Genomic DNA, 18,023 nt, shown 5'->3' with positions numbered 1-18,023 from the left:
AAGATACGGTAGTAGCCTTCGGCGCCGAGGAGATGAGGTCCAAAGCAGATGTCGGGTCCAAGATCACCTGAGCCGAAGCACAGAGAGGAAGGCTCGGAACCGATTAAGATCGATCTGAGCCCTCCTCCTCGGGTCTGACCGGGGGACTGTGGATGGAAAAGACAGGGTCAAAGCGGAAATCTGAACCGAGAGGCCAGGCGAAGCTACTGGAACCGACCTAACGGCACCCGACAGAACCGACAACTCTGGCTCCAAGGGTTGAGAAAGGCTCGGAGGAACAACAAACGAAGTGGCCATGGGTCTCCGGAGCCGAAATCAAATTTGGCCAGCACCAATGACTGAAGCAGTTTCTTCACCACTCTATCAATGTCCTCATCGGAAAGGGACCTCGAGGACCTGGAGGATATAGTTGGAGATCTGGACCTCCCTACACAGGGAGACTGACGTGAAGGAGAATCCAGTCGAACAACTGTAGACCAGCCCCGAACCAAAATATCCGTAACTGGCTCCGAAAGGCTGGGAGCCAATACAGACAGTCAATACACTACCTTCTGTCGGCACCGAAGCAAATGGAGCCGAAGGAGGAGAAGCTGTTCTCTGGTGGCTCCGAAGAAACAGACCGAGCCGGAGAGCACTTCTTAGCGGTCTTTTTCGCCTTTTTAGCTGGAGAGGATATGGCACTGGAAGACTTAGCCAAGCCTTCCTCGAAGGAGTGTTTAAGCAGTCATTTCAGAATGAGCTTGTTCTTCCTCTCCTGTAGCACGCAGGGACTGAAGGAATGACAAAACAAGCAGGACTCTTAGAAGTGAATAGCCCCCAAGCAGTACATGCACAAGGAGTGCCCATCAGTTAAATACATTTTGTTGTTGCATTCAACACACTTTTTAAAGCCCGAAGGCCTGTGTTCCTTAGAATCCTTAGACATGCTGGATAAAGGAGTACACACACGGACAAGCTGCAAAAAGTACAGTTTTGTACCTACCATAAATGTAGATGTCCGAATTGGATAGCATCTGCAGTCATAAAGTACAGTTTTGTACCTACCATAAATGTAGATGTCCGAATTGGATAGCATCTGCAGTCATAACAACTGGGTTGTCCTGTCGTCAGGCAGCCCTTCAGTCGGCCGGATTCCAAAGTCCGGGTCCGGCTTCGGCTGATGTCGCACTTCACCCGACGTCATCTCTGTTGGACTTCGGGTATAAAAGCATCAGCCGACGCCATTTTCTTCAGTGTTTCTTGCCCCAGATGCCAGAAGCCCTATAGAAGGCTAAAAATTTTGGATAGATGCCAATGTTTCCAAAAGATAGAGGTAAACACAAAAATAAGCATGTATGTACATAAATACAAACAAATACACCATGAAAGAAATCCCTCCACTAGCTAGCTATTAGAAGGGTAAACACCCTAGGAGTACCACAGAGCGGAAGGAGGGAGGGTAATCCTGACTGCAGATGCTATCCAATTCGGACATCTACATTTATGGTAGGTACAAAACTGTACTATGTCCTTCATGGATGCATCTGCAGTCATAACAACTGGGTAGAATACCATAGCCAACTAGGGGAGGAGGATAAAAGTAGATTATGGTGTGTTTAGGATCCCTTGCAGAACAGCAGTGGCAAACCCTGCTCGGGATCTGGAATACAGAGGTAAATTATAATGCTTGGCAAATGTATGCACGGAGGTCCAAGTAGCCGCCTCAATAATGTCTTTGGTAGCCACTCCTCGTAAGAAGGCTGTGGTAGTGGCTGTTGCCCTTGTAGAATGAGGTCTTATGTTATGTGGAATTGGCTTTCCATGGAAGGAGTAACAGAATCGTATGCAATTTCCTATCCATTTGGAGATTGTCTGTTTGGAAATAGCTTTTCCTTCCCTTCCTGTTGCATAGGCTACGAAAAGTTGGTCAGTCTTTCTGCTACTTTTTGTTCTGTCCAAGTAGTAGCGTAGCTGTCTATGTACATCCAAGGTATGCAGTATTCTTTCCCCTCTGTTTTGTGGGTTGGGAAAGAAGGTAGGTAAGGTGGATTGCCTGGTTTAAAGACACTCTGGATACCACCTTAGACATAAATGTAGGATTAGTCCTCATGGACATTCTATCTTGGTGGAAGATTAGAAAGGGTTGCACTGCCATTAAGGCCTGTAGTTCTGAAACCCTCCTTGCTGAAGTAATTGCCAGTAGGAAAGCAGTTTTCCATGACAGGTGTTGTAGGTCTGCTGTTGCTGCTGGTTCAAAAGGTGATAGTGTCAATTTTTCTAGCACAAAGTTCAAGTCCCAAGCTGGCAATGGTGGTTTCCTTGGAGGTTTTACATTCTTGATTCCTCTGAGGAACTGCCTGAGCAAAGGGTGTGAAAAAACAGGTGGAACAAAGCTGTATTCTGCTGAAATAGCTGATGCATGAATCTTGATGGAGGAGTAGGACAGGCCTGAATGAAGTAGTTCGCCAGATACTCCAGAATGTTAGGCATATCTATGTTTGATACATCTTTTCCTCTTTCAGAACTCCAAATGACAAACCTTTTCCATTTCCCAGCATAATTCCTTCTAGTTGAAGGCCTGCGTGCTTCAAGAATAATGTCTTTAACTCTTTGTGAAAGTTCTGTATTTGCAGCTGCTATGTGATGTTCCATGCAGTCAGTTGCAGCGTTTTTAGGTTTGGATGCATGGTGCTGAAGTTGTTCTGAGTTAGCATCAAAGGCATCAGAGGTATTGGCCACATATTGTTGCGAGACATGCTCCTCAGCAGTGGGTACCAATGCTGTCTTGGCCAGTTTGGAGCTATCAGGATTATCCTTGGACGTTCCTCCTTGATTTTTAGTAGTACTTTGTGTATCAAGGGAAGAGGTGGGAATGCATATGCTGTTAGGCCTTTCCAGCTGAAGGAGAGCGAGTCCACTTTCCATGCTAGTGGGTGGAATGTCCTTGTGCAGAATTTTTGAGCTGGTGATTGAGAGGTGATGCGAATAGATCTATCTGAGGCATTCCCCATTTCTTCGAGATGGTCTTGAAGATATCCGGGTGCAGCTGCCATTCGTGGGCATCCGATGTGGTCCTGCTTAACATATCTGCTAGAGAGTTTTCTTTCCTGGCACAAATATTGCCTGTAACTGGATGTTGTAGCTGAGTGCCAGGGTCCACAGCTCCAAAGTCATTCTGCATAGGGGGTAAGAATGAGTGCCTCCCTGTTTGTTGATGTACCACATGACTGTGGTGTTGTCTGTTCTTATCCTCAAGTGGTCCTCCTTGAGAAATGGTCTGAACTTTTGGATTGCCAGTTTTACTGCCAGCATTTCTTTTAGGTTGATGTGCAGGTGAAGTTGGTCCTGTGTCCACAATCCTTGCACGCATTTGTCCAGCATATGTGGCTCCCATCCTAGGTCTGAAGCATCTGTTGTGATGGTCTGGCTTGCTTGACCCTTGCGAAAGGGCAGGCCTGGGTTTGACTGGCATGCCTGAGCCCACCATAGGAACTCCTGTTTTAAGCATGGTATTAGTGGGATTTCCGTTTCTAGGCTGTGTCTGTGTTGGGACCATAAATTCTTTAGGTACCACTGTAGTTTTCTCATATGTAGTCTGGCAAATGGAACCAAGATTATGCATGATGCCATGAAACCCAAGGCCTGCAGTACCTTTCTTGCTGTTAACTTGTTCAGTTTTGTTAGTGCCAAGAAGTAAAGAGGGAGTTCTTTTTGTTTTTCTGTAGTTAGGAATGCCATTTGTCTTACTGTGTCCAATTCCGCTCCCAGGAAAGTCCTTGTCTGGGATGGTATCAGTCTTGACTTTTGTAAATTGACTGTGTATCCCATTGCTTGAAGCAAGTAAATGACCCTTTGTAAATCTGTTGTCAGCTTGCTTTTGTTGTCTCCTTGTATCAGGCAGTCGTCCAGGTATGGATAAATTTGAATTCCCTGTATTCTGCAATGGGCGATTACTGATGCCAGGCATTTTGTGAATACTCTGGGCGCAGTAGAAAAGCCAAAGGGCAATGCTGAGAATTGATAGTGCTCTGATCCTGCAAGAAATCTGATGTATCTTCTGCAGATTGGTCGAATGGGGACGTGCAGGTATGCCTCCTTGAGATCTAGAGTTACCAGCCAACACTCCTTGCCCAGCATGGGAAGAAGTTGCTGTAGGGTCAGCATTTTGAATTTTGGGACAATGATGTAAGTATTCAGGGTGGACAGGTCTAGAATTGGTGTCCAACTTTTTTCCTTTCTTGGAACTAGGAATAGTCTGGAGTAGAACCCCTTTCCTTGCTCTGCTGTTGGCACTTTCTCCACAGCTCTCATGTTTGCTAACTCCATTATCTGTTGTAGAGCCTCTGTCTTTTGATTTGGAGGTAGATTTGGCATTCCTCTTTTGTCTGGTAAAGTGTGGAAGTGGAACCGGTAACCTTGATCTATGGTTCGTAAAATCCACTTGTCCTTTGTTATATGGTGCCAGTTTTTTGAAAATAAGGTTAGCTTTCCGCCCAGAGGAGCTGCTATTTGTTCCCTGGTAGGCGGGTTTAGGATTAAGTCACTGTGGCTGTGTTGATGTAGTGGCAGGTGTTGAGTCTGTGCCTCTGTTGTTACCTTGCCACTGTCGTCCTCTGTAGGCACCTCCTCTGGATTGGTTTCTGCCTCTGGAACGTCTATTCCTGCCCCTTTGAGGTCTTGTGGAGTCAGGAAAGGACCAATTTTTGGCAGGCCAGTTCCTGCTAAACCTTGGGGGTTGAACCTGCAAGAAATCTTTAACTGTCTGGACTGATTTTGCCTTTTCTTCCATTGTCTTCATAACCTGCTGGGCAGGTGTACCAAACAAACTTGTTTTATCCATAGGAGCATCTAGCAATTTAGATTTAACATGATCCGGTAAAGCTTGCTCCTTTAGCCATGCATGCCTTCTAATTACAGTGCCAGTCATGGCTGATCTAAATGAAGCCTCCAGTGCATCATAGCCACATTTTAAAGAATGGTTACTAACTTGCTGTATGTTATTTACCATTTCTAATACATATTTCTTATCAAGAGATTCATCAGTGGTTAGCTTTTAGTTAACTGATCAAGCATAAACTCTTGGTATTGTATCATGTGAAACTGACAGTTTAAAGCTCTAGCTGAGAGAGTGGCTGAAGTGTAAACCTTTTACCCCATCTGTCTAATGACCTTGCTTCCCTTTCAGAAGGAACAGGGTTTTAGCTATGGTCGCTGCTACTGCCTTGGGACCCTGGGAAATAGTTTCGGGTCTGCAAGAGGGGCCTTGTAAAGGTGGTGATGAGTATCTGGCACCCTGTAAAATCTGTCTGGTTTGGCAGGGGCTGGGGTAAAGAATCTGGAGCGGAGCAGACATCATTGAAAGCATCATCCACCACAGAGAGAACAGGAGGTATAGCTAAGGGCCTGTGCTGTGGAAGGTGCAAAAAGGTCCTAAGTCTTTTCTGGAGTCTGAAAAATCCTGTTGCTGCCATTGGAACTGTTCTCGCATGGCATGCAAGGTTTCCCCAAAGGAGAATTCTTCTGGTGGGGAAGCAGCTGGAATGGATTCTTCAGCATCAGAATCTTCAAAATTGGAGAAAGGAGCCTCTGGCTGGTCAGTTATGTCTGATTCATCAGCAGAATCATCAGAGGACACTGGCTCATGGGGCTCTGCCCTAGGTCTCTTCTCTGGGGCTGAGAGGCCCTGTCTGGGTGAGATTGAGATCCTCTAATTAATGAAATTAAATCTTCTGCCAAAGTAAGCATTTGAGAACTGGAAGAGGGCCTGGTTGAGGGGGGTTTAACAGGCACTGTTTTAGTAGTCTTGGCTGCTTTAGCCCTGGCGAAGGCCTTAATGGACATGGCTGCTGGAGGCCTAGCAGCACCACGTGCTGGGGTAGAGACATCCAAGGGAATGGTGTCTGATAAGTCAGTGGTAAGCACCGTAGTGGGTAAAATTTCTGAGGCCGATTCAAGAGTGTTAGCAGGGACCTCAGTTGTAGAGATAGATTCAGCTGTATTTTGATCAGTTTTCTCGGTTTCGGCCGAAACAGAGACACTCGCGGTTTGCTTAACCATGGTTTCGGCCGAAACCGCGGACCGCGAGTGTCGGTCTTTTTCTTTGCGTTTTTTGGCAGAATACGTAGTCGGAGGATCCGACGGCATAATGTACGCAAAATCAGAACCGAAAAACTGTTCTGCAAACTCCGACCGACGTCTAAGCGTTCGCCGGTTGAAAGAAGCACAGGACGAACAGGCTGCTACGTCGTGGGCTGGGCCTAAGCAAGGCAGGCAGTAAGAGTGGAAATCTTTATGAGGTATTTGTTTCCCACAGGTTAAACAATTATTAACTTTTTCTGACATCGGCTGAGGCAAGAAAGAGTCCCCAACGGGTACTTAGCTTTAGAAGTCTTGAAGTAGTATTCGTAGAAGTAATCTCTGGATCCGACCGACCGGCACTTGCGAACAGCTTCTGCTTCGGGCGCCACGCGGCAAGAAAGACTGAAGAAAATGGCGTCGGCTGATGCTTTTATACCCGAAGACCAACAGAGATGACGTCGGGTGAAGTGTGACATCAGCCGAAGCCGGACCCGGACTTTGGAATCCGGCCGACTGAAGGGCTGCCTGACGACAGGACAACCCAGTTGTTATGACTGCAGATGCATCCATGAAGGACATCAACACACAAGACCTAACTAAACCCCCATATGGGAAACTAGAGCCTCTAAAAACAGTCTAGTAACAGATGGGAACAAAAACTACAGGGAGGACTAGGTCCTCTAATCTAAACAGGCCTAGCCCGAGGGAAACAAAGGCAGGATAACACCACTACCAGAAAAGACAAAACACTAAACAAGCTAAAAAGTACACTGAAAGCACAAAATAAAAAGGACTACATGGAAACAATGGGGAGTACTAGGTCCTCTAACTGAAACGGGCCTAACCCATGGGGAGAAAGGGAGCTAACGGGATACCAAAAGGCCACACAACCGGCAAGAGAGAGACACACACAGTAGCTATGAAAATAGCTTTTTATGATCAACAAATAGCCAAAAATTTACAATAAAGTACACTTAGCCACGGCCAAAAGCGAGACCATGTCTGAGCGTAACGAGCAGAAAATGAGAGCTGGAGAATGGGCCTGTTGCATGATGGGATACCTCAGCCACGCGCCACTTGAAGACTGAGCTAGAGTATGGCAGAGTCAGAGCAGAGGTTCGGCTCTGAACCCAGGGGTAAGAATGAAGGTGAGACTGGACTACGTAACATCCTTGGTTACAGTCACAGTGTCCCACAGTGCTCTGTCCCAGGCCCTTACTTTTTTAGATTGTACTGCATCTTTCAGACCTAACTTGTTCATCTGAGGCATTCTACAGACTATATGCAGACGACCTGAAATTGGGTAAACTGACTACGTGTGTTACAGATGAGGCATGTCTGCAAAATAACTTGACTAAACTGAGCATTTGGGCACAGAAGAATAATATGCTGATAAATACATCAAAAAACAAGCATATGAGATTTGGTACTCAAATTGAAAGGTGAATATTTAATACAGCACACAGTGATTGAAACTGTAGACTCATTTAAGGACCTGGGTATATAGGTAGATTCAGCTATGAGTTTTTCTAATCATATCAACCAATTGATTAATGATAGTTACAAAACTATAGGTTGTACAAAAGATTTATAAAGTCTAGGAACTCAAAATAATGAAGTCATAGTTTTAGTTACAGTGGACCCAAACTTGAGTAAGGAATAACAATATGTAAACTCTATAAGAAGACATGCATGAGTAAAGTGGAAAGAGTACAGTGGAAATATAGCAAGGGTATCCATGGATGTGAAAATTTAAGTTATTATGAAACACTAAAATATATGAACTTGCACAGTGTCTCATATATACCCGAGAGTATATGTTATTCAGGTATATAGGGCATTTAGTGACAAGTACCTCTGGGAATGTTTGGGGTTAACAAAAAAGTATTCCAGAATCATCAGACAACCTATGCAGAAGATTCTATAGGCTTGAGAAGTGTACTAATTGGTTCTCTGACAGAGTAGCCGGATGCATGGAACAGACTACCAAATTACATTAAAGTACTAGTTTAGATATTTTTTTAAGAACAACCTGGATACTTACTATGGGAATAAGTGTTTTGGTATTTTGGCAAGCTAGAAGGGCATTAATGCCCGTGCTTGAAATATTTGTATCTATGTATGTATGCATGCATGTATGTAGTGCCGCTGTGCTAGGGCCTAAAATCATGTTGTTTTGCCGAAAGCAGGTAATTTGAGGTTAGGTACTTCACCAGCTGCATACGGATACATTTCTCTAAAATTCTGAATTCAGGGGGAGAACACTGCTACTGGTCTGTAGTTATTAAACTCTGTGCCACCTTTGTGCAGTGGTATGATGTAGATTTTTTCCACAGTGGTGGGATGCATATTTCTGCTATAGCCCTATTCATTAGTATGGACACAGGAAAGGCTGACTTCTGCGGCCACTTTTAGGTAGTCTAAAGATAACTGGTCTACAGCTATGGGTGGTTTTCATTGGAGAGGGGTGGATGTATTAGTGTCCAACAGAGATTACACAATCAGTATTAACTAGGAATTAAACTGAGGATATTGTCTTGTCATATTGTCTTTTTGGAGAAAGTGGTGATACTGCATGGTTTTAGTGATGATCAAAAATGTTTTGAGTTGTTTTTGTTTGTTTCTTAGGTTGCCATAGTATGTCTGCTTATCCTGTTTGAAATGGAGTTTTGCAAGGCTTCTAAGATAACTAAACTGCTGGAAGGCATTTTGAGTGTTATTTTTATACCAATTTTTCCAGGCTTTATCCCTTTTTTGTCATGATAGTGCTTTTTTTTTTTGACATTCATGGTGCAGAGTTGGACTTCACTCTCATTACATACTGATTACATACTGGTGCTAGATAATTTAAGGTCTGTTAAGTGTTATACAGCAGTATTTAGTGACACTGTTCTAAGTACATTCCAGACATTGCAGTTATAATGATTTAGTGTTTCACTGAAAATATCTGTTGAAATTGGCTATATTTCGTACTCTATTACAGACATGTTTATTAGATTACGGTGAGTTCTAATGGCATATATATTGGTATGTTATCACTTATGCTGAGAAGTAGCCTACTTTTGTCAGTTTGTACGTTTTTTAAGAATCCAGTCTAAAGTTGAGTGCCGCTCAAATTTTACTGAATCTTAATCTTCATAGACATCTAAGCACTGGAGGGCAGCTACAAATCCAAGTTCTAGCAAGTTCATAAGCTTTTTAACACTGCCAGGTTTCTGGACGTTCTTTAAATTTCTCCACTGGAACATCTTCATCCTGTGAAGGATATCTCCAAAGGGGAAAAAACTCTAGCGTGAGGTAGAGAACAGGTCATCTCTGCTGTCAGAAGCAGGGCTCAAGCAGACAGAATCTGGCCCACATATGCCAGCTCATCAGTATCACAGTTACGGGCATCAGAATTCTCTTGCAGAGGACAGTACAGTTGTGTACACTTACCATAAATGTAGATGTTCGAGTGTATTCACTGTTGCAGTCATCACATTTGGGTTATCTGCCTGCAGGTAGCCCTCAGCCGGCCTGAATACCAGAGTCTTCGGATTTCTGTGTTGGATGCTGTCGCTTCTACGACGACGTCAGGTCATCAAGGGTATGAAACATGCAGTCTACGCCATTACATACATTTTTCTTGCCCCAGATGTCAGGTGCCCCCACAATAGGAAGCAATTATATGGTATGGAACACCCCCAGCAAAAAGCAAATGCACAAAAGATATAATATATGCCAAACAAGAAGGAAAGGTCAAAGTCAAGAGAAGTCAGGGGGCTGGCGGGAAGGTAATCAGGACTGCAACAGTGAATACACTCAAACATCTACATTTATGGTAAATATACACAACTGTGCTACGTTCTTCGTGTTTCACTGTTGCAGTCATCACATTTGGGTTGATTCCCAAAGCTAAAGAAGGGTGGAGGTAGTTAAAGAGCATTAGGGCTAGCAATCAGGCCCTGTAAGACTGCTGTGGTAAATCCAGCTCTGGATTTAGAAAAGATAGGCATGTGGTAATGCTTGGGTGAAAGTATGTACAGAGCTCCAGGTAGAAGCTTCCAGGATGTCCCTGGTAGGGACTCCTCTGAGAAATGTCGTAGAGGTAGATGCCGCCCTGGTGGAATGAGATCTTATCCCCTTGTGGGGTAGGTTTTCCATGGTGTTTGTAGCAGAAATGGATGCAGTGGCCTATCCATTTGGAAATGGTTTGCTTAGAAATGGCCTTCCCCTCTGCCCCTGCAGCAAAGCTAACTAGCAGCTGGTCAGATTTTCTGAGAGGCTTAGTCCTGTCCAAATAGAATCTAAGTGGTCTGTGTACGCCCAGAGAATGCAGTATACTTTCCCCTTTGAGGATTAGGGAAAAAAGTAGGCATATAAATGGACTGGTTTAGAGCCACATTAGACGCCACCTTGGGCATAAAGGATGGATTAGTCCTGAGGGAAACCCTGCCCACATGGAAGATAATAAAGGGTTCTACTGCCAAGAGGGTTGGCAGTTCAGACACACTTCTTGCACAAGTGATGGCTAGAAGCAAAGCTGTTTTCAAAGAAAGTAATTTGAACTCTGCTGTAGCAGCTGGTTCAAAGGAGGGAAGAGTGAGTTTTTCCAATACAAAGTTAAGGTCCCAGGCCGGAGTGAGGGCTCTCCTGGCGGGTCTTAAATTGTTGGCCCCTCTAAAGAATTGTTTTAGCAAGGGATGAGGGAAGAGGGGTGGCTCAATATTATAATGTGCTGAAATGGCAGAGGCGTGAATCTTAATTGGAGATAAAGATAGGCCCTTGTGCAACATTTCTGTTAATCTAGAATATGAGGTAAACCGGGCACCGTTGTGCCCTTCCCCTGAGCCTGGCTCCGGGAACAGTATCTTTTCCACTTTTCCGAATAGTATTTTCTAGTACTAGGCCTCCTTGCCTCAAGAATGACATCCAGCACCTGCTTACTGAGGGTTGCTAGAGGTGAGCTCAGGGAATTAACCAGGTTGCAAGGTTCAGGGTTTGAAGTTGAAGGTGCAGAATCTGACCCGCCTGCTGGGAAAGCAGGGAAGGGGTCAGAGGCAGGTGCCATGGTTGCAGCACTGTCAGACTCCACAATAGAGGGTACCAGCGCTGGTGTGGCCAGTCTGGTGCAATCAGTATTGTTCTTGGCTTGTCCTGTTTCATGTTTAGTATAACCTTCAAGAGGGCAGGCAGAGGGGGAAAGGCATAAACTGAGAGGCTTTCCCAAGTGAAGGACAGGGCATCCACTTTCCAAGCTTAACTGTGGGGAGTTCTGGTGCAGAATTTGTTCAACTGGCAGTTTTGAGGGGAGGCAAACAGGTCTACCTCTGGAGCCCCCCCCATTTGTTCCTTAAGAGCTTGAATATTTTGGGTTCCAATTTCCATTCGTTTTTGTCCATGAGATTTCTGCTTAAGTCATCTGCCAGTGAATTTAGTTTGCCTGGCAGGAATTGAGCTTGTAGGTTCACTTGGAAGCTCAAGGCTGTGTTCCACAGAGCCATGGCTAGTCTGCAGAGTGGGTAGGAATGGGTTCCCCCCTGCTTGTTTATGTACCACATAAATGTGGTGTTGTCAGTCTTTACCAATAGTTGTCTTGGAAGAATAAGGTCTTTGAAGGCTGTCAGAGCATTCTGTACGGCTAACATTTCTTTTTGATGGGTATGCAGGTGCATCTGTTTTGGGTTCCATTTGCCCTGAATGCACTGCCCTGCCATGTGAGCCCCCCCATGCATAGTCTGATGCGTCTGTTAGGGTATGGGCGGCAGGGGTAGAGCGAAAGGGAGTCTCTTGCTGTGGTGGCAGGCCTCTGCCCACCAAACAAACTCTGCCCTTAGACAAGGAATCATTGTTTCCAGGTCCTGAGAATGTTGGCACCATAGACTTTTTAGATACCATTGACGTTTCCTCATATGAGGTCTTGCATATGGAATTAAAATGCAAGAGGCCATAAACCCCACAGCTTGCAAGATTTTCCTTGCAGACAGCTGGGTTTTTGTGGCCAACAGTTTGAAGTAGGTTGTCAAATAAACTTGTTTCTCTGGAGTGAGGAATGCCATCTGGGAAGTTGTGTTCAAGCTTGCTCCCAGGAATACAATCTGTTGGCAGGGTAATAGGTGTGATTTCTTCTCGTTGAAGGTGTACCCCAGTGAGGTTAAGTCTCTTTACAAATGTCAGGTGTTGTAATAGCAAGTCCTGACTTTCTGCCTGAATCATGCAATCGTCCAAGTATGGGTAACTCTGAATATTTATCTGCCTGCAAAATACAATGGCTGGAGCTAGGCACTTTGTGAATATCCTGGGCGCAGTAGATAAGCCAAGAACTGATGGTGCATGGAGCCTGCCTTGAAGCGTAGGTATTTCCTGCAAGATTCCCTTATTGGAATGTGCAGGTAGGCTTCCTTTAATGCCAACCAGGCATCTTTGCCTAGCATAGGAAGCAGCTGTTTAAGTGTTAGCATTTTGAATTTTGGAACCACCAGAAAGGTATTGAGAATAGACAGGTCCAGGATAGGACGCCAGGAGTTTTCTTTTCTGGGAACCAGTAACAGTCTTGAATAAAAACCTTGTCCCCTTTATTCTGCTGGGACAGGCTGAATAGCCCTGATACTGAGGAGATAAAGAACCTGTTTTTGGGCCTCCGCCCACTGATTTGGGGGGGCGGTCTGGCCATCAACTTGGGGTTTGGGAGTGAGTGGAGGTCTGGCCATCATCAACTTGGGGTTTGGGAGTGAGTGTAAGTGGAATCTGTATCCTAGGGAGACTGTTGAAAACCCATCTGTCCAAGGTAATGACTTTCCAGTTTTTTGCATGCAGGGCGAGCTTTCCTTAAGGGAGCAAGAAGTTGAGCAGGGCTTAGAAGATTTAAGGATAAGTCACTGTGCCATTTTTCCATAGGGGGTGGGTTACTACTCCCTGCTTTGGAAGTGGGAGCCCCCCACTGCTTAGGATCTGTGCATAGCCTGAGACTGAAGTCTTGGTGGACTGCTGCTCCTGGGTTTGGACTGCGAAGGCCTGGAAGGGACTAGAAAAGACCAGTTCTTTGAAGGCCAATGCCTACTGAATCTAGGTGGCTGTACTTGTAAGAAATCTTTAACAGTTTGCATAGATTTAGCTTCCCTCCATCCTTTTGAGGACTTCTGCTTTGTTGCCAAAAAGGCGGTCTTGGTTTAAGGGTGCATCCAGTAATTTAGCTTTAACATGATCTGGCAAGTTTTGTTCCTTAAGCCAAGCACGCCTTCTAAGTACAGACCCAGTGACAGCAGCCCTGCAAGATGCTTCTAAAGTTCAAAACCACATTGCAAAGTATGTTTACCAACTTGTTCAGCAGAATGCATTAACTCTTGTAACTCTGTGTTCAGCACAGTCAGGAATCAACACCATTTTCTGTTTTAGTTCTATACTATGCTGCTGATATTTAACATATGAAACTGGCAATTTAAAGCCCTAATGGCCAAAGTAGCAGAAGTGTATACCTTCTTACCCAATCTGTCTAAAGCTCTAGAGTCCCTATCAGAAGGGGTAGGATTTTTGGCAGTAGTAGCCTCAACACCTTTTGGTCCTTGGGAAATGCTCTCTGGACCTGCAGTGGAATTCTTGAAGAGGAATTTGAGAGAGTCAGGCACTCTGTAGTACCGGTCTGGTTTCCTGGGAGCCGGAGGCAAAGTGCCTGGGATAAGGCTGGATTCCAAGAAAACATCATCCACAATCTCCAGAACAGGAGGGATAGTTAGAGGCCTGTGTTGAGGCAAGAGTAAAAATTCCCCAAGTCTCTTTTTGGACTCCGAATAGTCCTGGCTTTCCCAGCAGAAATGCTCCCCAAGGGTATGCAAGGTTTCACCAAAAGAAAAATCTTCAGAAGGGGAAGCAGAGGGAATGGAATCCTCTGAATCAGAATCCTCATAAGTAGATAAGGGTAAATCCTGGTAGTCAGAAGGAACAGATATCAGATTCCTGACCAGAAGAATCAGAAAGAAAATCAGTTCTAGGTCTCAGAGGGGGAGGGCTGGCTTCTTCTAATTAAGGTAATAAGGTCTTCAGCCATTTTAATCATTTGTTTTTGGGGCATATGGGCCTGAGAATGCAGTTTGGTCGTCAGCAGTTTTCTAGGAGTAGTGCAAGCTTTAGGCCTGAGGAATTCGGTATTCTTAGTTTGAAACAAAGTCATCGGTTTAAAATGAAAATCGGTAGGCCTAAATACACCCTCAGAAGCCTGTGCCTGCACAGCGGCTCAGTACCCAACCAAGGTAGACACCATCCACAGGTTCCATAGTCGAAGTGTGTCGCGGCATACCGGACTCCGAATGGGTCTCAGTAGAGGCCTGCGAATCTGTAGTACCGGGCATCAGCGCCTCACTGTGTACCGGCAGACTGGCGGCTAGCTTAATGATAGCATCGCCGACAGTTTTGGACCTATGCAGTCTGTCTCTGTCGTTATCCTTATGTTTCTTCGGAAGATCGGTAGTCAGATGGCTTAACGAAGCCATTTCGGAGTACGGAGATCTAGAAAAAAAGTATTTAGCTACAAAAATAGCCCAACGATGAATAGTTCGGGCGTTGAGCAAGGCACAAAACAGACAGCGAGGGATGTCGTGGTCTGGGCCTAAACAGGTGACTTAGTAAGAATGAAAATCTCTGAGGTATTTGCTTTCCACAGGCAAGACAATTGTTAAATTTTTTTTTACATCGGTGAGGACAAGAAAAAAGGGTACTTATCTTTTTGAAGACTTCAGGTCTGAAACTCGAAAATGAAAATTTCAGGAGTCGGCCGACCGGCACTTGCGAACTGTTTCTGCTTTGGGCACTGCACGGCAAGAAAGACTGATGTAATGGCGTCGGCTGCATGTTTTATACCCCTGACGACCTGACATCACGGAAGAAGCGACAGCATCCGATGCAGAAATCCGAAGGCTCTGGTATTCAGGCTGGCTGAGGTCTACCTGCAGGCAGATAACCCAAATGTGATCACTGCAACAGTGAAACAAAGAACATTCACTCTTATTTGAGGGGGGGGGGGGGGGGCAGACACCTTAGCTACATTCAACTCTGACTTCATCATACTCTTCAAAGTCAGCTCAAAGAATTTGCTAGCAGTCTAGGAAGCAGAATGGAAGTAGGCATTACCTGGTGGGCACCAGTTTGTGCTTAGCTATTCATGCCTTGCAATTTTAACCTGCTACCACGAAGGCCAAATATTATGGATGGGGATCCAAAATCGTAATGAGGTCAGAATAAACTTCCTTGTATGCAAGGATAGGAAAGGTACTGCTTTCCCAATCTGAGATCACAAAATAGGCCTCCAAAGCTGAAAACAGCTGCGGGGGCACTGTCAGATGTACAAGTCTCAAAGGACATGTGAAACTCAATGGCAAGGGCACCTGCAGAAAAGTCACACCACAGGCCTCAGCTACAATAAACTCAGCAGGCCAGAACTACAAAAATGCCAACTAGACGCAGGGACCTCAGGTTATTCAAGATAATTTCCTGACATTTACTGCTCATCTGTGTGCATCTCCTTAAAGTGGGAGGCTCCTGAAGACTTTGTCGGACACTATGGCAGCAGAGCACCAGGCACGTGCACCTGTCTAGATACAAACTTCCGAGACACCTTTGGCACCCTGTACTTGGGATGAAACAGTGCCGACAAGAGTCCAAGCTGTGCTCTTGAGCTGAAGTAGAGCACATACTATGCAAATCCTTCCAGGAAAAAAAATTCCCCACACAGTACACAATTAACACTTTACAGAGATGGCTTAAATGCTAGACATTAGCCAAACAACTGTGCACGAAATTAGGTATGACCAAATCCCTTATGGGGTACTTGGTTGCTGAAAAGCAAGTCAACTGATGTACTGAACACTGCAAAGAACACATGGCTATTCACACAGCAAGAAAGATCTGAAAATACTACATACCAATGTACCATTCATGCCTTCTTTGCTGGGAGAGCATTGTTCAAAATCCTGGGGTAGGGTAAAGGCCAAAGTCAAGCTGGCTTCAGGCTACCTACATGGAGGATATCCCAAATCTGAAGGTTGCAGCAGTGACTGCTGTGATGAGTATTAAGAGCACATACTTTCTATAACTCAAATGACTACTGCTATCTACCCACAAAATGTTATCAGCCAGAAGAGCTCGAAATGCTAACACGAGAGAGTATGAGTAGCACTGATTTTCTCTTAAATGTACTGCACAGCTGACTTAAAATGATCCCCCTCCAGGCAATCCGCATTCGAAGAAAGGGTGTTTTTCCACATCATTTCTATGGTCAGAGCTTCCATAACCTTACCCAACCTTCAACACGAATTTCCATCTTCTACTAAAATCCTCTAGGATTAACTAGAGCACTTAACACAAAATGGAAGTCTATAAATGATAAATCAGGAAACATGTTGCACAGCAGTTTTAAGCTAAATGTAAACAAAAATTACTGCTCGCTGTGCTGCTCCTTGAATGTGATTCTTCCCTTCTGCATGAAAATGTTTTTAATTATTCACAAGTTATTTTGCATTTCTTGCCTTCAAAGTTGCATTTTACTAATCAACTTAGACTTAAGACTATTTGATTAATCAAAAGCTTGCTATGCTTGTGTTGCAATTAACCTCACTTACTGAACGTTTTGCAAATCCAACAGCTGCTCAACACACTACCCTTGCTTATTCAGCCTACATGTGCTGAATTTCAACTTTCCGATGTGCTTCCAGAGATGGACCACTGTCCAACAAAATGCCTTCCTTTGCTAAACAAGCATACACAACTCCGAACTAAGTTTTTTTTTCCATTTGCATCACTACATAATAAATGTAGATAAATAATCAGTATGGCATGATTTAGCAGAAGATGAAAATATATCTTACCATCAATGAAAACGGAAGTTGTTTTTCTTTTTCCCATGGCTGCACTCCTTTTCATCTGTTCATCCTGACTATCCTCCTCATCCATGGCTGAGCACCAAAATTACATCCCCTGTGAAATAAGAAATGGCAGACCGTTCAAATGTACATTCAATTTTGCTGACACCCATCAAAATACAGTTCAACCACTAACCTTTCATAATTGGGATATTGATGGAAACACACCGGTTGGCATACATATACAGAGGCTGGATAGCTTCATGTTAAGCCTTATCTCAGCTCCCTAACTCTGCAGATATAGCTGCAACTCAACCATACTGTAGTTTGTCACGCGCTTTCCATTTTCTCTTTGAAATTTATGTACTCCTAGCATACTGCCACCTCCAAAATTACACCCACTGAACAAGGTCTCACTAATGCTGTGTACAAAGGAGCAGCCTAGCTACACGTGACAACAAACAGATGCTCCTCCTAGCTCTACAGTCTATCAGCTACCTACTAGTCCTGACATTCATCTAGTTTCCTTACACATGTGGGCTACTATTCATAGGTACTTACTAGGCTACTGATCTGTGACTGTCTTCAGAAGTCTAGCCTTACATTCCGCATGAAGTTTTAGCCCTTTTAACTATGAATAGACCATAGTTAGGCAAAGCGTTTACCTCTTACCCTTTATCCTTAAGGAACATGGGTTCTAAACCAGGGATGACTTTGTAGTTTATCTATTTATCCATATTACGTTTGAAAGAGTTAGGGAAATAACTTGCTTTATGTGAAAAGAAAAGTAACTGCCAAAGAAATGGCATTCTCTGCAATACATACTTATCCCTCCAACACCCTCCATTTATGTTGCAAAAGGGATTTAAATCTCTTGGTTGGTGTTTATGCCACCAGCAGGCTTGCAGATGATCAGAAGATCTGAGAAGATGGTGTCTTATGAGGCTCTATAATACCTGTGGCACCGATTTCCCCTTAGTAGCCTGTGTGATGCCACAAAGAGGGACAACACTGAGACAGTCAATGTAGTTTTTATGATTTAGGCCCTAGATTTTCTGGGTGAGAAAATTGCAAAATACAGTGGAATGATCACATACCTAGACAACATGCACTTAGTAATAAGCTATACAATGAAAA

The 18,023-nt window shown here is 44.4% G+C and overlaps 1 protein-coding gene across 1 annotated transcript in view; it reads right to left on the bottom strand.

Moving 5' to 3' along the window:
• Positions 1–16,997, bottom strand: part of LOC122791440 (PHD and RING finger domain-containing protein 1-like) — a 501,969-nt gene extending 484,972 nt beyond the window's left edge. The window contains exon 1 of the mRNA XM_044059183.1: positions 16,893–16,997. Coding sequence (XP_043915118.1) covers positions 16,893–16,977 — 85 coding nt within the window. The 5' untranslated portion in view covers positions 16,978–16,997. The remainder of the gene's footprint in view (positions 1–16,892) is intronic.
• Between the last annotated feature and the right edge of the window lie 1,026 nt (positions 16,998–18,023).

Source organism: Protopterus annectens, chromosome 17.part0, assembly GCF_019279795.1.
Source record: "Protopterus annectens isolate FY-2018-M chromosome 17.part0, PAN1.0, whole genome shotgun sequence".
Taxonomy (NCBI): Eukaryota; Metazoa; Chordata; order Ceratodontiformes; family Protopteridae; genus Protopterus; species Protopterus annectens.
The sequence above is the reverse complement of the archived record's forward strand: the minus strand, read 5'-3'. Positions and strand labels throughout refer to the sequence as shown.